The sequence below is a fragment of the Tenrec ecaudatus genome, chromosome 12 (assembly GCF_050624435.1).
Source record: "Tenrec ecaudatus isolate mTenEca1 chromosome 12, mTenEca1.hap1, whole genome shotgun sequence".
Lineage (NCBI taxonomy): Eukaryota > Metazoa > Chordata > Mammalia > Afrosoricida > Tenrecidae > Tenrec > Tenrec ecaudatus.
The window spans coordinates 28,063,504-28,076,887 of NC_134541.1; the positions used below are offsets into that span (position 1 = coordinate 28,063,504).

The 13,384-nt window shown below is 34.9% G+C and overlaps 1 protein-coding gene and 1 non-coding gene across 4 annotated transcripts in view; both read right to left on the reverse strand.

The window, feature by feature from the left end:
• The window catches only part of ITCH (itchy E3 ubiquitin protein ligase), a 117,008-nt gene that overhangs the window by 20,025 nt on the left and 83,599 nt on the right, over positions 1-13,384 (reverse strand). For all 3 annotated transcript variants that reach the window (XM_075563753.1, XM_075563752.1, XM_075563754.1), the window contains 5 exons: positions 10,961-11,045; positions 9,506-9,634; positions 7,534-7,606; positions 6,236-6,307; positions 1,239-1,327 (listed from right to left, as the gene is read on the reverse strand). In XM_075563753.1, coding sequence (XP_075419868.1) covers positions 1,239-1,327; positions 6,236-6,307; positions 7,534-7,606; positions 9,506-9,634; positions 10,961-11,045 — 448 coding nt within the window. The remainder of the gene's footprint in view (positions 1-1,238; positions 1,328-6,235; positions 6,308-7,533; positions 7,607-9,505; positions 9,635-10,960; positions 11,046-13,384) is intronic.
• LOC142423561 (U6 spliceosomal RNA) lies at positions 8,588-8,691 on the reverse strand. The gene has a single exon (XR_012779190.1). It is a non-coding gene; the product is annotated as a U6 spliceosomal RNA (small nuclear RNA).

Sequence of the window (13,384 nt, forward strand, 5' to 3'; positions counted from 1 at the left end):
TGGCAGTGGGTTATAAGGGAGCATAGTGATCCTCTTCAAGTGCCATTGCTACCAATATCTTTACTTAAATATATATATTTCCTATTTTCATAGTGGCAATAAAGCCCTAGGAAAAATGCTTTGAGAAATTCTAATTAAAATGTTATAAAAATACTAATTGAAACTAATGTAAGACAATGGTTTCTAACTGTGTAACATAGATGGGTCAGGTATAACAGAAGACAGAATGGTAATTTGAGACAGTACATGTGGTATCAACCTGTATCTAGATCTCTTTTCCTTTGAGTCCATGGCTTCTAACAAGAACACTACTTTATACTATTTTTTAATTAACTACCTTGTACTGAGTATCTTTAACTCATACAAAATTGGAAGTTTTGGCTTATGTTTAATATCTATCTATGATTACTCAGCATTTTGGGAACAGGTTCATTTGAATTTTGAAACAAAGAAATATAAATAAGAGCTAATAAAATGTAGTTAATGAGCATACTGATACTCAGCCTCAAAACTATACCACTAATAAAATAGTTCTAATCCTCACAATAATTACAGCATGGTAGATATTACTATTCTTATTTTAGGTGGAGAAATTTGCCCTGGCTCATAATTCTAAGTGTAAAAAAAATTCGAAACCAAAATTGATGCCAACGCCTGCCTTTTCACACTGCCCTGATGCTATGTAAACTTTGAAGCTGTCTGAGTGTGTGTATAATTATGGGAAAAAATAAAGCAATTTCCTGTTTGAGTTTATTTTCTAAGTATTTTTTATTAGAAGCTCCAATATTAAGAAAAGAGAACTGACTACCAACTTCTATTTTATACCATCTTTTTAGGATATGTACATTAATCTGAGTTAGGCGATGAATAGATCATCAATGAAGTGAAGTGGGAGCCTTTTGTGATCTGAACCCAGGTTTATAGCTAAGATGACAAAAAGCTTACATCTAGACCCCACAGCAGGGTACACCTCAACTGAGTCATTAAACCTCATCATTACCCTTTTTATAGGATATCTGCGTATTGAGTGAGTGATATGGGTGAAATCAATTAGTCCTTCAGAGAGAAGGTGTTGTAATTCTGTAGCTGCTGTATAATTAAGGTGCAGTAACTGGCTACATTTCTTTCTTTCTTTTTTTTTTTTGAAATATAAGACTGAGAAAATAATACTTGCAAGCAAAGTATAATGATACTTTTGGAGGAAAGGAACTAAGTCTGAATATTCATATTACTACTACCTTGCTACACCTCCATAATCTAAACCTTCTTCCCCGGGAAAAATCACCCACAAACGTCTTCGCAGATCTTGGGGACTGAAGCTCATTATCTATAACACAAAAGTGTAAAAGAGTATTTAAACACGGTTGTTGAACACTGTTCTACTACTTCTAGGTTTTAAAACAAAAGTTACATTTCTTATGATAGAGTTCTGTCCACACCACATAACACAAAAATGCATCACAGAAAAGCTTCCTAACATTTTACACATTACAGAACATTTCATATACATACGTATATATTTTAGATACTTTATGCATATATAATTTTCCTTTTAATGCTGTTACTATTGACTTATGAGATTGCATCCTTCAATTGCTTCAAGCACAAAGTAATTGAGCGTAGCCAGAGTTCAGTCCTTTCTTTTTTGGGTTGACGCGGGTTTATTTCAGTCGAAGGGTACATGTAACGGCCAATAGGCTAATCCAGAAGCCAAATCCAAAGACTACAAAGAGAATCCAACTCTGAACACTCATTCTTAGTAGAAACATACCACTGTCCAGAAAACCTCCTAAAATGTTTTGCCTGAAGACAGATGGCCAATCTGATCAATATCATATGTGAAGGACAATTCTATAAATGAACTACAATGGACAGATAATTTTGTTGTTTCTTGGATATAAAGTGACTTTATCATTAGTTTAATATCAGGTTAGTAGAACATTTGTAAATGTCATTACACTTAGGGGTGGAGTGAGGGGAATCACAGGGTCTGCATAAAACACTTATTTTATGAAGTGGTTAAGATGAATGATCACATTTAAATATCAAGATTTATATTTACCCTAGGGCTCTCATCCCCATTAAGCAGTTCCTTTTTATAAATTCAATCTTAGTCAATTAAGAACATTGCAGATATAGCAAAAAATTCAAAGAAAATCCCATCTATAACAGTCTCTTGACTACATCAGCTGGGTAGCTAAGCTATGAAAATCAGAACTGTCTCAAGGTTAAAAATACCTTAATTTGCTTTAACAATATGAATGAAAATGAACAATACAAATTCTTCTCTTGCAAACCCTCCCATAGTAATTAGTCTATGTTAACAAAAGAAATATTTTATCTAACAGCGATGGGGGAAAAAAAAATCAGACGCAAAATTTGACATAGATTTATCACCTTTCCAAAATAGTGAAATCTTTCTCAGATTTTTTATTTCATATGTAGTTGAAGGATATCAAATCCAGTGTAGCTTTTGTAGTGTGATTTTTAAACGACTGTAGCAGAACCACGTGTCATTTCTGCAAACGTTTTTGGGCTTTAAACTAAAGACAGAACAGATGATGAACCAGATCTTAAAGAAAATTTTAAATTTTTATCAAAAGATTAAAACAACAAATTAAAAAACCAATCACAAAATGGAAGAAAATTTCTGAAAATCATCTCTATAAGGGTTTAATGTGTAAAGTATATTTAATTTTTTTAATTTAACCAAACCATAAGCAGACCAATTAAAAGAAAAACTGGCAAACGACTTTACTTACCAAAGGAGGTTAACTAAATGGCCAAGCACATAAAAAGTAGTTCAACATTAAGTCATCAGAACAGTGCACACAAGAACCACAAAGAGCGAGCACACGGCCTCTCAACAGATGGCCACGATACCAAAAGTATCTCTCAAAAAGAGAAAAACACAGACATTGGTGAGGATGTGAAGGTACTAAACACTCATCCAATACTGGTGAGAATGGAAAATGATACTGGTGCTGTGCAAAGTTAAAACCACCACCCCACGACTCATTCGTAGGTATGTACTCCTAAAAATGGAAAGCGGAATCTAATAGCCAAGATGTAGAAACAACTTGAACTTCAAACAGATGAATGGATATGTGATATACACATACAAGGAAAAAGAGAAATGAGAGTAGAGATACCAGAATGGATTAGGGGATGGGTGGAGGGATAAAGGGGGAATTGATCATAAGGATCGATCTAGAACCTCCTCCTAGGGGGATGAATAACAGAAAAGTGGGTGCAGGGCAACAGAGAATGATGTAAGATATGGAAATAATAATCTACAACGTATCAGGGGTTTGTGAGGGAGGGTGGGTGGGGATGGGAGGGGGAAGAAGTGAGTAGCTGATATCAGGGGCTCAAGTGTAAAGAAAGCTTTGAAAATGATGGTGGCTATGGGCAAATGTGCCTTACACACGGGAGGCACGTATGGATTGTGATAACACATGTAAGATCCCTCAAAAAAAGTACTTTTTGCAAAAACTGCAACTGAACTGTACATATAAAATTTTAAAATGGCAAATATTTTCTACAGATATAACAAAGTAAAATAGTAATGTAGCAAGATCAGATAGATCATAGGACCTATTATTGAACAAAAATAGCAAAATGTGAAGTTAAAATTTCTTATTATATTATCTACCTAGGTCTATATACTTCTGAAGGTGCTGTTTCTATCTTATAATACTTTCTGCGGGAATTCTGTACTGTTTAATTTATACCAACCAAGTAGTTTTGTCATCCTTAAGGGACTCAAATAGTGCTCATTTGCAATGCTGAGTTTGTTGTTGCTGTTTAGAGTGGGGGAAGCCTGGAGGGGCAATAGCAGGGCTGTGGGGTAGAAAGGATTAGGTTTCCCAAGGAAATTCTTAAATACTACCAGCAGACTAAGCAGGTTCATTGGGATAGAAAAAAATTTGATTCAACTTTCTTGGCCTTTTTCTCATTAGTGTAGTTTTCCATTTTCTTAAAATGTCTTCACAATAGTTCCTATGATTGGCCTGTGTCCTTTGTGAAAAGCAAAATCTATCAAGATTACATCTTTGTAATTTCAAAAACAGCACAACCTTATGAATTGACTTCTCTGCCTTGTATTTAACTGATTTAGCAGATTCCCTCAGAAGCCACTGTTTTGACTGTTTTATTGTATTGGTAAATCTGAGACTTAGATCTGGTTTCTTTCCATAAACTCGCATTTATAAGCTTCGATACTGCGTAAAAGATCGATGGAAAGATTACCTAGGATCTAGTTTAGCTGTTCTTTATGCAGTGCCTTTTGTGCCCAACCAGGAGAAAAGCTTGCTGAGGCCAGGATGTTTGCTTAAAATTGAAACTGCTCAAGTCTTTGAGATGCTAACTTCATCCTCTGCGACTGAGCCTTCCTTCTAGAGCTGTTTTGTAGTTTCAGTGCGGAGCAGGGTTCCTAAAACTTACTACAAAGCTTCAATGATGTGGCAAGATTTCCACTTGAGTTGTTGTTTTTTTTTTAGCTCTAACCTCATTTTTTTCCTGTGGCACAGAAAGTATCTCTCTTTTTTAAAGCATTCTTATGAGACTAAGACAAATGTATTACTGAAATACCTAATTTACAGCAATCCAATGACTGCAAAGACATGTTTAAAAATACACTGCATGGAATATAAACCTGTGCACACATGAGGTCTCATCGAAATACTTTTTGACTTATTAACTACCAAATAAAAGGGTAATTTAATCACATTTTGTATCTTTGAATATTTCTATCAGCAAGTTATATTTTAAGAGAAAGCTCCACTAGAGCCTGTCTCAGTGACTCACTCTGTGATCCTGTAGGCCAGGATTACCTGCTTTGGGTTTCCAAGGCTGTAAATCTTTATGGGAGCAGAGAGCCTCATCAGTCTCCTACTGAGTTGCCTGGTGGGTTTGATCCATTGATCTTTTCATTAGTAGTCCAATGTGACCTGATAACCACCAGGGTTCTAGCTCAGTGACTATAGAGTGAGAGGAAAAAGAAAAGGGGCACTGTGTGGAATTGCTTTCCAGACTCAGATCACAGGAATGACTGATAATTATCTAACTGGTCTCAGTAAGATTCCAACTGCTAATAAAAATTTGTTCATTTCTACTTAGCAAGCTGTGAGTTTTCTTCTTTAATAGTAGTAATTGAGGTTCCATTAGGAAATGAACACAACTGTTTCTGAAAGGAGCCAGCGATTGTCAATTATCTCAATATCTTTCTCCCTTGCATTCAGTTTAGTGTTTTGTAAAAGCTAGCAAGCACTAACACAGAGAATCCTCTTGGCTCTGTTGATTAAGTATTGGACTACCAATTACACGGTCAGTAGATCAAACCCACCAGTCACTCCCTGGGACAAAGATGAGGCCATCAGCTTGTATAAAACATCTACCAAATCCTCAGAAATACTATAAAGGGTCGCTGTGAGTTGGAATTGACTCAATGGCAGTGTGATTGTGTACAGCTATCATAATAGTATTGTAGGGGCTATATAATAAAGAATCATTTCCACACTTGGACAAAAAGCAAGGATGAACAATTACATAAATAGATGTTTACATTCTATGATATTTTTTAACTAGGCATTTAAATTTTCCCAATAATAAAATTACACAAAATTTAGTAGCAGTTGGTTATTAATGATTTCTTTTTAAAAATAATTTTATTGGTGACTCATACAACTCATATCACCATCCATACATACATCAATTGTGTAAAGCACATGTGTACATTCATTGCCCACATCATTCTGAAAATATTTGCTCTCCACTTAAGCCTCTGGCATCAGCTCTTCATTTTTACCCCTCCCTCTCTGCTGCCCGTAGTTCAATACTTCTACTATTAGTGATCTCTACAACATACATTAAATAAAAGTAAATAACTCAATTTCAGAGGAAAAAGTAGTTGACTACTACTGAATAGTGTTTAAAATTAATTATTCTTTCCTATAATTAGTATAACATGCTTAAAATGCAAGTACTGGAGAATGTAAAAACGAAGCCTTTTCCTCTTACTAAGTAAAATCCAAACGCGCCTTACACAACATGCCGATACGCAAAAGTCTGTCTCCAGGATCCCGGATGGTAAGACAGCCGGCAACGAGCCGGCACTTGAAAAGTCAAGGACTCTAACTCAAAGAACTTCCAACTGCGCAAGTTAAAATGGCAGCGTCAGGAGGCGGCCCGGGCTGCCAGTCAGAATGCAAGCTCTGAGTCACTCAAACTGTACCTGTTGAAAGGAATCCTCAAACAACGTCTTCCTCGTCACTGTAATCTTTATGTGCTGAGGCATGGCCAGTTGCTGAAATACAAGAATGCCTATGTCAATTCTTACATTAAAATGGCCTATCAGAAAATCAAAAGGAGAAAGTTTATTTACTTTTATCACTGCATAGAATATCAAGCATGACTATGAATGTGAATTTATATCCAATAATGTTTAAAATGCATTTGTGAACACTCATGCCAATGACACCTTGTTTAATACGTAGCTATACAAGAAACAGAAGAAAACAGGTTATCAGATGCATATGGGCTTGCGCAGCATGGGCCAAGTAAATCTGCACCTAATTTTGTTTTCAAAAGACTACTTCAGGGGCACGGGGTGCAGCTACAAGAGTGTAGGCTCACTCATAAACCCTTTCTGCTGTTTTTCCCATGATCCAACTCTGTAATTTCTGGTCAGTGATTCCAGGTTATAAATATTTTGTAAGTGTTCAGTTTCTACACTTTTATCATCCGCAGAGAATTTAAAAATCACCTTTTCAGTTCAGCTGTTAATGCTGGGATTCATATTTAGCTTTATAAGCTTTTCCCTGTTTTTAGTTTTATTTGGGATTTTGGCTCATGGATTTTATTTCTGTTTGTCAATAAAAATGTAAGAGTGGAATGTTATTAAATTTCAGTTTAGTTCTGTAATGTCAAGAATTTAAGAATTAAAAAATGGATCGGTTAAAAAAAAAAAAGACTACTTCAGACCCATCTTGTGTGTTTGGGCCCAGTTAATTACAAGAATGTAAAGTTTAAAAATAGTTACCATAGTAACATTTTGATTAGTGTATTCCTTTTAAATTAAATTTAAATTAAATATTCATAGGGAAATCATTAATTCAGAAACCTTATTTATACACCACAAATCATTAACCACACGGGGAAATACTTTGAATATAAAAATACTTATCAAAATGCTACTATGTATATCAAATATTAGAAACGAAAAGGACTCACTACATGTAACACATCAGAAAATGTCTTAACTTATGTTTGAAGATTTTTGCAATCTGCAAGTAATGAGTACTACAGAAACAAGAGTAATGTTTTCTGATTCAAATGATTTCAAATTTATCCTGCCAGATAACAGTAGTCACCAGTTACCTAACTATTGTCTAGTTCTTTGCCATTAGCAGGTGAAAGCAAATTCTAGTGCCTCCCATTTTACCTGTTTTTCTATGGGATAACGGTTTTCACCATCACTGTGTAGTATAAGTACAGAAAAGGAGTTACAGAAAATCCAGTCCTAATACTAACCTGACACCAGAACCGGAAATACTGAACCTTTGCCTTGAAGTCCCGAACATAGGCTATCTGGGGTCCATTGTCTCTGAGGAAGAACAATGGTTAGCATGGTCTATACAGCAGATTGTCAGAGGTTATCGAAAGAAACACGCATGGGCATCCAGACACAAACCCTCAGGACTTAACAAATACAAAAATAGCCAATAATCCATACTCCTATACAGCCTTTAAAAACAAAAAAAATATTTTCTCAAAAGTATTTTTTATTTGTAAGAAACCGAGGGAAATACGTTTCAATCTTACTATAACTGTTTAGGGATTTTCTTCAATGTAGCCAAATCTAATACAAATCAGTTAGCCTGCAAGATTAGTTAAATGAGTGAATTTCTGTTGGCGGGAAGGAAAGGGGAGGAGAAGGGCTCATGTAGAAAGAGGATGTTTTGGAAATGGTATTTGTACATATGGCAACATATGTACAAACGTGCTTGATACAACTGATGTGTGGACTGTCATAGAATTGTAAGAGCTCCCACTGAAATGATTTAAAAAAAAAAAAGAATTTCTATCTCTGAGAATGCTGTCTACCACAACATCCATTCTCTGTGGACTTAAAATATCAAGGAGTATATAAACTAGGCAGATTCCTCTCCAGGAGAACAATTACTGTTTCCATTGTGGCCATGTGACTAGATTCAGGCCAAAGAGCTACAACTGTAGGGAACATCTTTTTAAAAATCACTTTATTGGAGACTGGTCCAACTCATCACAATTTACACATCCATCCATCCACTGTGTCAAGCACACTTGTACATTTGGTGCCATCATCATTCCCAAAACATTTGCTTTCTACTTGAGCCCTTGGTATCAGCTCCTCATTTTTCTCACTCCCTCCTGAACTTCTAAGGATTCTCTTTAAAGGGAGTCGATATAACTGGAAAAGAATTAGATTTATCTGTCTTACCTATCTCATATAGTTCAAGAGACTACAATAATGAGTTGGGAAGTATTTCCATTTTATGAAAAAGCTTTTTAGTGATTTTCTTTGCCAAATACTTTTTTTCCCTTCTCTAATATGGAACGCTTCATGAATTTGCATGTCATCCTTGCGCAGGAGTCCTGCTAATCTCCTCTGTGTTCTAATTTTGGTATATGTGCTGTTGAAGCAAGCACACTTTTTCTTCAAGGATTTGCTCATTTTATTTAAGTAATCAAATTTATTGACACAAAGTTGTTTAAAATATCACAACTTTTAAATATCTGTTTATTCGATAGTGATGCCCCTCTGTCATTTTAACATTGGTAATGTTCTTTTTTCTCTCTCAGGTATACTAGGGGATTAGCAAGGTTATTAGTTTTTTCCAAGAACCAATTTTTAGGTTGGACTTCTCTAGTGTTTCATTTCAAATGATTAATTCCTGCTTTAATTTTTTATTACTTATTTTTCCTACTAACTTTGGGTTTAACTCAGTCTTTATTTCCTAGTGTCTTTTTATTTTTTGCCCCTAGTGTCTTAAGGTAGAAACAAGATCACTGATTTTAGGCCTTTCTTATTTTCTAAACCAGACCTTTAAAGCAATACATTTTCCTCAAATAAGTACTTTAGTTATTGATATTACAAGTCATATATTTATAACTTAGTTCCCTTATTTAAATAATCTCTAATTTAATTAATATTTAATGGTATGATTTCCAAGTATCTCCATTATGCTTGAAAATTTTATTATGTAGAAAGTATAAAGTTAAAAGGTAACAGGAATGAAAGAACGCAAACATCAGGCAGTGAACAGATGGTAACAAATATGTAAGGTCTCTAAGTTAAAATATTCATGAAGGAGGTGGCAATACAAAATATTTTGTGGAATAAGACCTACTGGCAAACTGACTCAAGAAACAGAAAGGCTGTATTCCCTGCCAGTTCAGATCTATACATCAAAATCTGAGGACCTGCTTTCATTTTTTAATCTATTTTGTTTAGAAAACTTACAAGGCTGATTTTCCTGTGCGGGGATCTATATAGGTAGTTGCTCTTCTATTGTGGTCCACAAAATAGGGAATTCCATCCACAGTGAATCTCATTTCCCAGCCTTCTGGTAAAGGTTTTTCATTTAACTGACTAAAAAACATATAAGAAAGTAGTACCAAAAAATTTTAGAGTAGGTTTTTTTTTGTTGTTGCTAATATAAAATTAAGATGTCTATAAATGTAGCCATAAACTCCGAAGGAACCATTCTTTGCAGTGCCTTTCGTGGTTTCATAGACATCTCCATCTGAACTAACTACTCACTCACTACTATCAAGTGGCTGAAAATCTTTACAGAAGTAGACAGCCTCATCTTTCTCTTCCATAGGAGCAGGTGGGCTTGAACTGTTGATCTTGTAAACAGTTGTCCTACACTTACCCAACAGCTCCAACAATTCCATACTATAAGCACCTTGAACTCAAACATCACTTCTGTCTTCTCTATGCCTGTGGTTCCTCATCTACTCAGTCACTGAAATGAATTCCCATCAAGAAAGCTTCACCTAATGGTGGCCTTACAGAGTAAGCTTTACAAAAGCAGACAGAAGCACTGGCAGCCAAGCACTCTTGTACAACCAGGACTCCTTGTCTGCCACCCTCAACAGCGTATGGTAATCAAGCTGTGCCCATTCTGCCTTAGCAGTCGTTCCAGTTCACACTTACCTTCAATCCCAAACATCATCTTTACTCCAGTTTTATTCACCACTCAGCTAACTTCTCCTAACAGCTACCTAACGGGTTTTCTTGCCTCCAGGCTTACACTAGTCCTACTCTTATATTCCATACTACTGATATAACGCTCTTCTTGAAATACAGATCTGATAAAATAAGAGTGTTCCTTAAAGTACTCTAAAGGGTCACCTCCACCGGCACCATTCAGCTTCTACACTCTGACCCTAACGCTCCCTTTCAGACTTTTCTCCCATCCCACCCTCCTTACATAAAGCATAACAATTCCTCTGTAATTTTTATTTCCAAGATGTTATTACAGTCATAATCAGATACACTATGTGGGAAAGTACAAACATTTTATCAAATGATACTTAATTTTCATCTCAAAGAATTCATAACCTTCTCTAAAAAAACTATCAAAAGGAAAGAGAATTTTGCTATATTCAGATATTTGAATACAATAATGAAATATAATAGGTGACCATATATTATAATACAAAATATAACTGTTTCTCACTTGCAATTATATACATAAAATAAGAAAGAACTTATCATTTGTGCTATTAAAATATGATTTTTAGCTCTCAAATTTTAAAAGTTCAAGAAAGACCAAAAATGGTAGCAAATTGTAAAAAGAAGACTGTCAACTCTACCTTTAGAGATAGAACTCTAAGGCCTCTCGGGAGAGACTATGTAACTGATCTTCTTTATACCTGAGTCAGAATAAGGCGAACAGCAAGTTCTTACCCTTGACTTCTGGGGTCCTCCCACTGTGTAATACGAGTGTTGTGATTGACAAAATATACTCTGCCGTTGCTGTCTGTTCTCTTCTCTTAAATAAAAGAAAAGATTACTTGGTATAATCTCTTTCCATAAGTTAAAATAATATGATGAGTTAATTTGCCTATTTCTCATTTTGCATGGATACTTTTGGAGATTTTAAATCCTAACTGTAAAAATTTTCATTTATTTTTTGACAATTTATGTATATGTTTACCTAATAATAATATTACTAAGTCCTAGGTAATAAATAGATGTAATTCACAATGCCAGTCCATAGGATCTTTCTGCTTAATTCAATCAAGATGAGCAAGAATTAAAAACATAGAAGCCAACAGTAGTTGTTGTCACACCGATACCAACTCTTGGTGACACCATGTGGAGCACAGTCTTACTGTGCTCCCTAGAGGTAGTCCATGCTGGTGTATAGGGTCATGAAGAGTCAGAATCAACTCAGTGGCAGTGAGTTTGTTTTTTGTTTGAGTTCCATAGGATACGTAATTTTATTTTTAACCTGAAGATACAAGAACTCAAGTTAAGTGATCTATCCAAAATTTCAGAATTAAATAACAGACTATGGAAACTCAAATGTATCCATTTGGGATTTCTGGCATATCAAATGATATTTCTGGCATACTCTTTAAAACATACTAGAAGAATTAACAACTGTTTCTTTGGTATGTAGTAGACATTATGGGAGGTGTTGTTTCTGTTTTAATGTACTCAGTTATTTAATATACTCATTCCAAAATCAATTGCCTTAACAGCTTCATTACTATCCCTGTTAAGAAGTGAGCAACAGGACTCAATTCCCTAATTACACATGAAGCTGTTGTTAGTTTCTCATTTACCTACTGCTTTAGTATTCTCCTTGATTTCTTTTTTTCTATTCTACAAAATTTCCTCTACTCTCCGGAGCTTTCCTATCGGATACATGAATATATATATGTGTTTCCCTTTTTAATAACTTAAATCAAGTAACTTTACAATTTTAATAACATTAAATTCTACTAATCATTGAACTGACTTCTTTGCCTCACCAATAGATTCTTCATTAAGACAGACCTCCTTCTTATATTGTATTTTTTTGTTTGCCTAAAACATCTCAAATAGAACATTGAAAGATTGAAGATTAAAGCATTTCTAACAATTTTCAAACAAAATTTGAGGTTCAATTCTAAGCTGATAAAAGAAATTTTTAATTTTTATTATTGGAAAAATTATATCTAAGCTCAGCTATAGCCTTTGAAAGTTAGTTTTGGTTAACATTTAATTCTAGTTCCTGCACTGATTCCAGGTGGCAGTGAGGATATAAGTTCTAAAAGAGTGTACTGGTGACTCTCTTGAACCCACTCCTGACATTTCATTTATACTCCAGGAGAAACAGAACTCCACGTATGAAGTACGGAAAAATGAGACTCTGTCTCTGGTGACACACTGACATACCTGAATGTTAATATAGGTGTTACTGCTCATAGCACTTGGAGAACTAAATCATGTACCAAGCTAACGCTTAATCTAGAACAAATAAACTCTCACAATGCTGGCCCAAGGTGAAGTTCACATTCTTGGTAATCCCAGCAAAATTTAAAAATTAAGTATTTGAGGACTTTAGAATTATCTTTAAAAAAAATCCCCATTTATTTCTTTTTTTAAAAAGATCTCCTAGTCTGCCTGTCGAGTGCACTCACTGTGAACCTTCCTCCTCCTCGTCCTTGGCGAGCTTCAGATTATGCAAAAGGTCGATTGATGAAATTTAAGAAAAGCGTTCTTTTTTCAATAAATGGTTTATTTTAGGAAAGCTTTTTAAAAAGATCTCCTAACAATAACCTAACTGTACAACTTAAGGAACTGGGGAGGAAAACAATAACAAGTTAAGATTAAAGCTACCAGAAGAAAGGCAGTAACAAATACCAAAGCAGAAATAAAAAGGAACTTAAAAATAATATACTTTAAAATCTAAAACAGTACTCTAAATGAATAGCTGAACATGTATGTATCTTTTATCTGCTACCTAAGTTTACATTTCAGGGCTAGAGATTTTCCCGCCAGACATAATGTGACCACAAGAAAGACTTAAAAGCAAACTTGTTTCTCACGTGCACTCTAAATATCTACTGGTGACACCAGCATTTCTTAGAAGAGACTGCAAAACAGAAAATGTCAAAGGTGTATATTTGTGAACTGAAGACTCATCTGCTACATGAGGAAGTGCTGTGGCCAAAGAATTGATTGCTTACTTTGATGAAAAATTACTGACAATCCTAAGCACATATATTTTGAGAATGAGGGCAACAAATGTACAAATGTGCTTGACACAATTGATGTATGGATGGATGGGGGAAAGAGTTGTATGAGCCCCCAATAAAATGATTAAAAAATATAAATAAA